Raw genomic sequence first — 12283 nt, 5'->3', positions numbered from 1 at the left:
TTATAATAATTGAGTCAGTGAAACTAGCAAATGAAAAATCTGACATTTGGTTTCCGGCTTACTGTAGCCTCAATTTTGTTTTTCAGTTCCATCCAAGAATTTTCATTTAGGTGCACCACTGATTTAAACAGATTGCTGCTGCCCTTCCAATATGTTCCACTATTTCCATCTCGAACACTTTCCTGTATCGGTGGTGTGAAGTGGTAATTTCACAGGCATGTGAAGCTCCAGGCATTTTACTAGAACTCCCGTCTGTCATTCATTACTGTCCTGAGACTCATCTCTCCACTGCTAGTGTGTGAACCGCAGCCTGTGCCCATGCGCTCTAGCACAGCGGTGGGCCCCGCGCCTGGCCTGTGAGAGCTAACTGCTGCCACAGCGCTTGTCCTCACTTGTTTATTAAACTTCTGAGGCTCCTTCTATAAATCTCTCTGCTGCTGCATTTTATGATGAAGTGCAGTCCACAGCCCTAGTTGTTTGTCTCTGACTTTGTTTTATGACTGGAGAATCGTGAACTCTATTAACTGAATCTTGCACAGCTTTTCATTAAGCGTCATCGCTGGTGAAATTCACTGCCTGTGTGAAGAACGATGTCTATGAGTGGCCCTTCCTCCTCCTGTTTATTGTACTGTGGAGTAAAATGAATAATTTGCCCAAAAATGAAACTTCTGAGACTTTCTCTCTTCCATAGAACACAAATGGAGAAATAGGGCCGGTTGCGTAAACCACTTATACTAGTCTTAAAAAGTTAGTCATCTAACTGACTGGTTATAACTTTTTCAAGTCAGTTATAAAAAGGGAGAATGGTCTAATTTGAATCCAAAAAGCAAGTCTGATTACCTGGCTAGCTACTTGTTGGTAGTTCTTAAGATGGAGTCTTAACATACCTGCTGTGTTTATGCGACTGGTACACACTTATTGAAGGTTTTTAAGCTTCAAAAAGGTTGCAAAAACACCCTAAAAGTGTCCATATGTTTGGAACAGGTTTGGACTGTTTCTGCTTATAAATAGTGCATCTGTGCATATTTCTCTCCTGATTTAGACCACATGACTTTTTCACTGAAGAAGAACTATTATGGACAGAGGTTGTTTTAATGATGGATTTGTTTATTACAAATGTGCTATTTTTCACTTTGCATTGATTGATCGATTGGAGAATGTGTGGATTACTTTTGGTTTACTGTGATGTTTTTATCGACTGTTTAAACTCTCATACTGACGGCACCCATTCACTGCACAGGATCCATTGGTGAGCAAGTAATGTAATGCTAAATTTCTCAAAATCTGATCTGTTGAAGAAACATGACTTTAGAAGACTTGAAATAAAGACATATGGACTACTTTTATGATACATTTAGGGTGCTTTTCTTTGTAATTGCATGGAAAAGAGGAACTAGCATCTCCAAAATTAGTCTCTTTGTGTTCTGCGGGAGAAAGTAAGTGATGCAAGTTTGCAGTGACATGAGTAAATTATGATAGATAGGGTGAACCATTCTTTCACTGACAGTAACCGGCGTCATTTTATCTCATGAATTGTGTGGATCAAGAAGAAGAGATGGGTGAATAAGACACTGATGATGGTTTGTGTTTGAACACGGTATTACTTGCCTCATCACCATTATGGCTTATAGAGGTGGGCATAATTGAAAGACAGCTGGAGCGCTAGATTTCCTGACTGCTGTCTCAATCAGTGCGGTTACGAAACGCTCCCACCGTGACACAGATCAGTGGACCTATGTTTCCTCTGCGTTGAAAGCAAAGGCTGTCACTGTTACACCGAGTCTTGTCTTTGTGATGATAATTCTCCAGCATCAAGCCGCCTGATTAAAATTGCCTGGAAAACTCTGCAAGAGGCGTTTATAATTAGAAGCCCTGTGCATGTTTGCTGGTGGTGGCTGCAGCTTGAGAATAACATTGTTCTCAGATACCTCCCACTGCCTGTTGGGTGTGAATAAAAATTTGCACTTTCAAGTTCACTGGTTGTTGTTGTTATGCACTCTCTGAGGTAAACTAGAATTAACTTATTTATACAAGTTCCCATATAAGCCTGCCATGAAGCCTATCCTCTAGAGATGCCCTCAGGAATCTAAATGTCAAACCCTTAAAGGTCAAACCCACAGAGGATTTGATTGACATGTAGTTAGTGATCCGATCTAATAAGGTTTGTGAATAAAGATCTATGCTATGGTGCTTTCTCTTAAGTAAATTTTTCCACATGGGGATATGGGTATTTGACAATGAAGATTATTGTTGTGTGGCTCTGCATATTGTTCTTTCTTATTACTAAATGATTTTGCTGTTTGTGCTTTCTGCCAGTGTGACTAAATCTACTGAATTTAAGTCACTGCGAACACAGATGTATTTATCTTGATCCGTAATTCAACCAAGCAAGTTGAAAATGATTATTGCTCACATTGATCGCTGCTTTGCATAGTATTAAAACTGAGACTTTGTGTAACTTGCATTTAAAAGGTGAAACTGATGTTTTTCTCATAGGAATACTAAGAACAATCTTGAAATGTACTTCCAATTTTCCAGTCATATTGTACTGCAGAGGTATCAAAGAAACATGATATAGCTGATTGCGTGACTATACGTCTGTTAAAAGGATACATTCTCTGCCTTTCACAGCTGCAGTGTCACACTTGATCTGTTCTTAAAGGATAAAATCCCAACTCTAAGTCTGTCAAAGGACTCTGGGTTAAAATGTTCTCTCTAAGTGAGATGAAAGTGAAAATGCGGTGGCTGGAACAGATGGAAGCCTCCCAAAATGCTTGGGTTCCTGAAACTGTGATTCCCAAAGTTAGATAAACCTTCAGCATCACACTGAAAGATGCTTGAGACACCTGCAGCGAACAGCATAAATCAAAGTGCAAGTCTTTATCTTGTAGCATTGAACAACCCATTCCCCACACACTCTCAGACAATAATGGAGGCACAGCTCAATCATCCTTCTTCTACAATAGGAAGTCTGTGTTCTCATCTCTTCATTTTCTACCAGACTGGGATTTAATCCTGGTTTTGTAAAGTCTCAGCAACTGTGATTTGGGCCTGTGAATGGATGTGTCCCTGGCTGAATAACTGCATTATGCCATGACTTCTGTTTTCAGGCTTGGCTAATGCGATTGTGATTGAATCTCTTCTCTCAATTCTCAGAAGCTTTGTCTAACTAGGTTGAGCCGCAGGTTCAGATTGTAGGTGGGAGAAAACCTTTGCCTGCCTCTGTTGTGCTCTGTAATTTTGGGAGGGTTGTTTACCCTTTCGGCTTATTCTAGAGAACTGTTGAACCCTCCTTTCATTTGGCACTTGGAGAACAAGAAGCAGCAGAGACTGTGGATGATGATCAGGATTTCATCTCAAAGTATTTGTGAATTAAATGGAATATATTTCATATAACATTTATTTTAAATAGCCTATATTTAAAATTGTTTTATTTTGCATGGAGGGGCAAAATAACAACTTGAGTAACTCCCCAGTGTGTCAAATTTAATATTTTATTTATTTAAAAATAACATTCTGTTTAGTTTTTAGCTATACAGCACTGCGTGTTAAAAATAATATATTTAACACATTTATTAAAATAACTTTTATAATATATTTTAAAAGTAATGTTTAGCTAGCATTGAATGGTAAAATCCAGCTTTCAAAAATAAAAAAAGGTGTTTGTAAAGTTTAAAGTTTAGACTGGTTCAATGATTGCTGTTATGTTAGCACTCAAATGAAAAACGTGATAAATAGTCATTTAATATATTGGATAATATAATGGAGATAAACAGATGCGTGTATGTTGTATAATTATCTGGCACAGTATCTGTGTATCTTTATCAGCCAGCCTTGTAAAAAAAAACAAGGGTGTGACTTTTACTTCTTTCTTTTGTAAATATGTTAGTATAACTGTAAGCTTTTATCTATTTTAAGACAAAAACACACTAGACATTCTCTGTTCAGACATGAGCCAATTAATCGTATCCTAGCAACAGCAGTCAATATGTTTCTTAGCAACAACATTTTGTGATATGCAAAATTGCATTTAAAGAGGCTGGGACAAATCAGTCAAATTACTTGTCCCACTATAATATGCCATTTTATTCTGGGGTTCCTTTGCCGATGGCTGTTTAAAATGACCGGCATTGGTTATTAAGCTTGATATGAGGGTTTCTTTATACCCAGTTTTCCTTTGAACTATGAAATATTGCTAAGTGGCAGTAGCTACTATTCACTTGTTTGTATTTGCCATGCTTATTATACTCCAGAAAGGACAAAAAAGGTTAGGTGTCAGCGCTTTCATTTTATTTAATTTTTTACCAGATTTGACATATATTCTCTGTGGAAAATCTCCAATTATTAGATAATTCCTCACAAGCTCCTCCTCAGGCCCTGATGGTATTATCATCTTGTATGTGCCATTGTTTATTTTATGGAAAACCTGTCTTTGCGTATCACATATAATGCTCTTCTCGACTATTTAGGTCTCGGTTTGAGCGCAGGTGTCTCGGGATGCTTTAGTCCAGTATGTCACTCATTGTTATTCAGTAATTCACCTTATCAGTCACACTTTCAGAAGTGCCTAGAGCATATTTTACAGAAGGGTGACAGACCATTTGTACATTTCTGGTTGGGTATATGTGTCACTGGAACCATAATAGAGAAGAATGAATATTTCATGACACCGAGGTTTAAAACCCATATCCTTATGCACTCATGCAGTCTGTGCACCAGATCATTAGATTCGCCATGGTGTTGTCCTGAGAATTGAAGCACATTTATACCTCATTAAAGGCCTGTCACGGTTATATAGAGTTTTGAGTTGTATAGATGTCTTCTGGCTATTTGTTTTACTGCTTGATTTACTTCTAATGTCATCATTGCTGTTATTTGGATAAAGCATTTTGCAAGATTGAAAAGTTATTTGTTTTGCCAGTTATGTTGAGAAGTCCTGTTTATTTTGGCACGGACAGTAAGCCCTGCCGCCATGCTTGCCGATGTGTGTTAAGGCCCTCATTGGCACTAAAACGCAGTGCAGAGCTGCTGACCTGGCATACCATTAGCATAAATCATTCGGAGTCTTCCCAGCCACCATCGACACCACCTGGAGGCTACTTGTTCAGGCAGGTGGGCATAACAAAAAAAAATCTTTATTTGTCACCACAGTTTTTATGCAAATTTTTAATGCAATGTTACAAAAAAATTAGATTAGGAAACAGGGTTAAAGGGTATCGGGGTTATTAGTTAACTAAAACTGAAACTAAAATAAACCATTGAAAAATGTTTGTCACTTGGAAAAAAGTTTAAAAACATTACTTATTTGAATTTAGTTTAACTTGATGTAAAATGAACTGAAACAGCCTATAACCATATAGATATTATATAGACACTACAATTTTTAGTATTAAAAATGTCAAAAACACAAAAAAGACTTGAAAATTAAAATGGAAAATATTAAATAAAAACTGATTCAAAATATGAAAAACTGTAATATCTCAATTATATAAAATTATTATTAAATATTATAATCATATTGATATTATTAATTAATTATTTTCATGTTATTGTTGATAAGCAATATATTGCTCATATTAAATACTACTTTTAAAAAAATTAAAAGACTAAAAATAATTTTAAATGCTACAAATGAATAATTGCTAACATTGAAGTGTACAGTATTAGTGATTTTAAAGATGAATTTTAACTGAGTATTAGATGAATAACAATTAAATAATCAGTTATAGATTTGGTACCCATATATTGTGCATCCCTAACCTGACAATTCTGACATCATTTACTCGCCCTCATGTCGTTCTAAACCTGTATGTTACCAATAAAGATAACATTAACATAGTTTTTGTTTTTGTTTGGTTAGAAACCTAACATATGTATAATAACAACTGCATCACATTTGGCGTTTATGCTATTTATCCACAGCGATCTCAATAAACCTTAACATGAACCACAAATGACTCAGAAACAACAATAAAATATGATCCATGCTCAGGAAAGAATCAACATGTAAAGTCATTTTGATGTTATTAGATCGTATTAAGTCTTAACATGCTACATGAATTTTGTGCTGTGCATTGTTTCTCTTCTTTTTAATGACTCCAAATCATATTTGTAAGCATATTCAATAAGGTCAGGCGCAAAAATAACTATGTCCAGGCCTTTTCAGTGCTAATTCTTCATTGTGCGCCTTTAGTAAATTTGAGCGTACTATTTTAACGCCAAAGGACGGTTTGCGCTGGCCCAAAATATATTTTAATAACTATATTTTTGTTAATTTTATGATAGTCGGTGTGATCCAAAACAACAAACCTTCATCTGTGGAACACAAAAGAAGACAAGTCGTACAGATTTGGAACAACATGAGGTTGAGTAAATTATGAAATATAATTTCTGGGTTAACTATCCCTTTAAGCCATATCAAACCTGCAAGCTTTTCATTTCCAGCCCTTTAAATTTAACTACCAGGCTACACAACCTTCACTCACTTACTTTGTTTTCTTAAACTGACAGAGCACTACAGTCTGTCAGTGCTCCCAGTCTCCTTTATTACTCCTCCTGTTATGGTATTTTATACACAGTCATCCTAAGTCTGCATGGCAATGCGGCATAATTTACGAGATACCTTACAGAGGCCAGCACTGCAGTCCAATTTTACTCCCTTGCCAATGCTGCCTTTCCATTTGGATATTCAATTGCGATCAGCAGTGAAGGCCAGCGTTGGTTAAAACGCTGACCATGACGATCTTTCTGCAAATCAGTGCATAATATCAATGCCAATGGACAATGACTGAGCAAGCGAAAGACTAGCTGTTTACTCGTTTTTTACAATGCCCAGGATTTGAGTCTTGGCTGCTGCACAAGAGAGTTGCTTTATTGTGGGTTTTTTGCCATCCTGACAATATCTAGATAAGACAGCGATCAAGAATATAAGAGGAAATTGCAAAAAAAAAAAGATGAGACATTTGTGGTTGAGAGATTGTAAACCTCTAAACTGAGACTCCACGGTGGCTGCTGGGAGCGTTTGACAGAATCTATGTGTTTATATGTACAATAATAATGCTTAAAGTTCAGCACTAAAGCGGCTTCAGGGCCATAGTCTTTAACACCTTCACAGTGTATTTCTTTCAATACAACACCCTTGTGTGACATTATGCCTCTACGGTGTAAAACAGACCTTGAGTGTTTGGGCAAGTGGTCAAAATGTCACCAGATCAATGAGTGTTGGCTCCTTGAATGTCCAATACCATTACGAGCTTTCAGAACTTAACTCGCTTTGAGCTTTTGCCTACATGAACTGCATCTTGTTTTTCTTGTTTCTTTGAGCTCATTCCAGACTTGTTCATCCCCCGGGTCCCTCTGGAGATTTGCACCTCTGGATGTTTTACTTAAAGTTGGGGCAAAGTTCACTAGAGTTTCTCAAACAGAACTTCATCAAATATACATGCTTAAGATCCTCAGAAAAGTGGTGATGTGCTCTTATCTGTCTTCTCTCCTTCAATCTCCTCTTCCTCTCTCTTTTTTCTCTCTTGCTCACTGCAGGTATATGAACGTGGAAGTAATGTTGAGCAGTTTGTGACCCGCTTCCTGTTGAAGGAATCAGCCAATCAGATCCAGTCTTTGCTGAACTCTGTAGAGAGTGCTGTGGATGCCATTGATGAGCAGCATTCATCAGTGGGGTGAGAAATAAAGCTTGTCCCATTCATCAACATACATGTCCATTAGGACATGAATGTATCCATAAGTTAAGTAGACTTTCAATTTAGCAAATGCTTTATGATTACATTACAGTACTTGCAGGATTCAAATGGCTTGTGGACAATAATAATAAGAGAGCAGGTTTGGGATCTCACCCGGGTATGGGATTGAAAATGGATGAAAATTTGGCTGCCATCATACATTTAAAAATTATTTGTTTAAGTTAAATAAAAAAGACTATTTCTAATGAAATTAAATACTGCTTAGTTGATTTCAGTTAAACATTTTAATCATCTGTATTCCTTGTCCTTGTTCTCCCTGTTATGACCTAGATCCTACCCCAGTAAGGCCAGCCCACGCGTCCCAGATGGGCGCTATGAAGCCCCGGTGCCAGATTATCCTCCCAACAACAGAGTCAGTTCAAAGGACAGCATGAGGAACATAAACACAGGTGCAGGTGAGGTGATCACCCTAGTAAAAAAAACTATGCCATAATTTATTTTAAATACATTTATTTCATACTAAGTATACTGTAAATCCATTAACATGTTTATTGACACATCACTTAATACTTACTGATATAAAATTATAATTCAACTTTATTTGGAGTGTTTCTTTATTGCACAATGCACATTTCTTAATATTATGTTTTAATATCACTATTAAAAATGATTGCATGATCTCTGTAAAATATCAGTCTTTAAATGCAAGATATTTAAAGTGTACCTGAAGTATACAGTGGTGTGAAAAAGTGTTGGCCCCCTTCCTGATTTTTTTTTTTTGCATGTTTGTCACACTTTGTTTCAGATCATCAAACAAATTTAAATATTAATCAAAGATAACACAAATAAACACAACATGCAGTTTTTGAATTAAGTTTTTTATTATGAAGGGAAAACAAAATCCAAACCCACATGTTTGAAAAAGTGTGAAAAAGTGCTTGCCCCCTAAACCTAATAACTGGTTTGGCCACCCTTAGCAGCAACAACTGCAATCAAGCGTTTGCGATAACTTGCAATGAGTGTGTTACAGCGCTGTGGAGGAATTTTGGCCCACTCATCTTGGAATTGTTGTAATTCAGCCACATTGGAGGGTTTTCGAGCATAAACCGCCTTTTTAAGGTCATGCCACAGCATCTCAATAGGATTCAGGTCAGGACTTGGTCACTCCAAAGTCTTCATTTTGTTTTTCTTCAGCCATTCAGAGGTGGATTTGCTGGTGTGTTTTGGATCATTGTCCTGCTGCAGAACCCAAGTTCGCTTCAGCTTGAGGTCACGAACAGATGGCCGGACATTGTCCTTTAGGATTTCCATTTATCACAGCAAGTCTTCCAGGTCCTGAAGCAGAAAAACAGCCCCAGACCATCACACTACCACCACCATATTTTACTGTTGGTATGATGTTCTTTTTCTGAAATGCTGTGTTACTTTTACGGCAGATGTAATGGGACACACACCTTCCAAAAAGTTTAACTTTTGTCTCGTCAGTCCACAGAGTATTTTCCCAAAAGTCTTGGGGATCATCAAAATGTTATCTGGAAAAACTGAGATGAGCCTTTGTTCTTTTTGCTCAGCAGCGGTTTTCATCTTGGACTCTTTGCCCAGTCTCTTTCTTATGGTGGAGTCATGAACACTGACCTTAACTGAGGCAAGTGAGGCCTGCAGTTCTTTAGATGTTGTTGTGGGGTCTTTTGTGACCTCTTGGATGAGTCGTCGCCGCGCTCTTGGGGTAATTTTGGTCGGCCGGCCACTCCTGGGAAGGTTCACCACTGTTCCATGTTTTCGCCATTTGTGGATAATGGCTCTCACTGTGGTTCGCTGGAGTCCCAAAGCCTTAGAAATGGCTTTATAACCTTTTCCAGACTGATAGATCTCAATTACTTTCTTTCTCATTTGTTCCTGAATTTCTTTGGATCTCAACATGATGTGTAGCTTTTGAGGATCTTTTGGTCTACTTCACTTTGTCAGGCAGGTCCTATTTAAGTGATTTCTTGATTGCGAACAGGTGTGGCAGTAATCAGGCCTGGGTGTGGCTAGAGAAACTCAACTCAGGTGTGATAAACCACAGTTATGGTTTAACTGTTTAATGTATTTATAATATACTTAGCACAAAATAAATGTTTCAAATACATTTTTTTTTTCACTAGGGTAGTCTGACAGTCTGTTTTGAAATTGAGCAGTTTATTGAACCTTTGCACAAAAAAAGTTTGCATGCGTTTTTGTTGAGTTGGTATCGTATTTGATACATCAGGCTTTTATGGCTCATAAACTATGATATAGGAGAATATGGAGCTCATATTCAAAGAGGAAAAAAAACACTTAAGTTTTATTTAGAATCCCAAACTGAGAAAATATGCAATTTGGTGCAGTTATTGATTTTTATATTGCTGAAAAGTTAGGTGAAATTCTGATAGCTTGTAATGTAAATCAATGAGATCCCTATAACAGTATAGCAGACTACTTGTAATGATATAAAAATAATTTGTCATTCTATATCTCTCAATAATATGTCTCAGTAAAAAGATGCTGCAGTTTTATTGTGTGTGTTCCTCAAAAGCCTGATGTATCATATTTGATACTCACATTTTTACATGAATTTTCTAAAAACAATGTATGGATAATCAAGGCACCGAACCCCCAACTGCTCCCCGGGCGCCGCAGCATAAATGGCTGCCCACTGCTCCGGGTGTGTGTTCATGGTGTGTGTTTGTGTGTGTTTGTTCACTACTCACTGCTGTGTGTCTGCATTTGGATGGGTTAAATGCAGAGCACAAATTCCAAGTATGGGTCACCATACTTGGCCACACTTCCTTTCCTCCTCCTTCCTTAAGTAAATCTAAGTTGCTTCAGTCCAGTAAGTGTTCTCCTTGAAATATAACCTTACTATATAACCTTAATATAACAATATAAAGGTTATTCTCACATTTACTTTAAAAAATCAGGACAGATTTCTTGGCAACAACACATGTGTACCACAACCTAGTGGGCAGTTTTACAATTATAATAAAAGGCTAAAAAAAAGTCAAAAGTATTGTGTCAGTCAGATGACAGAATCCATGTTGTGTTTTTGATCATGTTGATAATTCTGAGACCTCAAGTCTGAAATAATGTAAATCTGGAATTATTATTACACTGTAAAAAGTGATAAGTTGACTTAACTTAAAAGGAAACCCCTTGCCTTAAAATTATTAAGTAAATAATAATTAAAAAAAATAAGTTAAGTGAACTTGACAATTCACTTAATGTATTTTTTTTATTATTATTATTTACTTAATAATTTTAAGGCAAGGGGTTTCCTCAATTTTTTTAAGTTAAGTCAACTTATCACTTTTTACAGTGTATTGTCTTTATTTAACCAGGAGAGAAACTCACTGAGATTAAAAATCTCTTTTCCAGGAGTGTCCTGGCCAAGATAGGCGGCCCAGTTATACAAATACATGTACAACAACAAAAAAACAGTACATCACAACAATAAAATATTACAGCATTAGAAGCATTAGCATTAGATTATTAGGAATAATTCTGGCCACACAAAACTGACATTTACATACTGAATATACTTATGTCTCCAAGCATCAGCATAAAGGCAGCGTGCATCTGTTTATGTGAACAGAACCAGCTGTGATGAGACTTTTTGAACAAGGTTGTGATGAAACGGTTGGTTCTTACCTCATACGCCTGAGACTTCTTTTCCAAGAAACCTCTAATTTGTTTTGTCATTTATATTACATTAAAGATCTGTTCCAAACCCTAGTGAACTGTATTGCTGTCTGCTACCTACACAGACAGCTGCCTTCTACAGCAGAGTAAGCATAAAAATAAAAAAAACTTTAAGTATAACTTTATTATAAAGTGTAAAAGTTTGTGGTCGATAAGTTTTTTAATGTTTTTTAAATAGAAGTCTTTCATGGTCAATAAGGCTGCATTTATTTATGCATTAATTATTTTTTAGTGTCACATGATCCTTCAGAAATCATTCTAATGTACGGATTTAGTGCTCAACAAACATTTAAATGTTCAAAAGAACAGCATTTATTTGAAATAGAAATCTTTAATATCTTTAAAAATCTCTTTACTGTCACTTTTGATCCTTTTTGCTGAATAAAAGTATTAATGTCTTTCAAAAAAAAAAAAAAAAACATCGTACTAACCCCAAAGTTGTGAACAGTAGCACACCTAAATATTGGGTAAAATAATGTTTTTATATATATTATGTTCACATGTTACACAAAGTATGTTTAACAATACATTTTAAAATTAAATAAAGTTTTTTTGTTTTAATAATAATTTCTTTCACCTTGTCCACCATCTTTGTTGTACTGTTTTTTTACTGAGCATGTCACATTCTGGGATTGCCTTGCCTTGTGATGTGAATTTGGCTAAAAATAGGCATCTTAAAAGACAGCAAAATTAAACTGCCTAGCCTAGTAAAAAAGTTAAATTTTAAATACATTTATTTCAGTTCAAATCTATTAACATATACTGACATATCACTCGAGACCAGTGTTGGGCAGTAACGCATTAGCCTACTTAGTAACGCGTTACTGTAATTTGATTACTTTTTTAGTAACGGAATAATTTAACACGTT

The 12283-nt window shown here is 36.2% G+C and overlaps 1 protein-coding gene across 1 annotated transcript in view; it reads left to right on the top strand.

Annotated features, from left to right (window-relative positions):
* The window catches only part of LOC306842942 (N-terminal EF-hand calcium-binding protein 2-like), a gene marked incomplete at its 5' end in the record, with an annotated part of 98253 nt that overhangs the window by 59259 nt on the left and 26711 nt on the right, over positions 1-12283 (top strand). Inside the window, 2 exons of the mRNA XM_079374159.1 lie at positions 7540-7676; positions 8028-8152. Coding sequence (XP_079230285.1) covers positions 7540-7676; positions 8028-8152 — 262 coding nt within the window. The remainder of the gene's footprint in view (positions 1-7539; positions 7677-8027; positions 8153-12283) is intronic.

The sequence above is a fragment of the Barbus barbus genome, assembly GCF_936440315.1.
Source record: "Barbus barbus genome assembly, chromosome: 23".
Classification (NCBI taxonomy): domain Eukaryota; kingdom Metazoa; phylum Chordata; class Actinopteri; order Cypriniformes; family Cyprinidae; genus Barbus; species Barbus barbus.
Note: the sequence above shows the minus strand (reverse complement) of the source record. Positions and strands in the feature narration are given on the sequence as shown.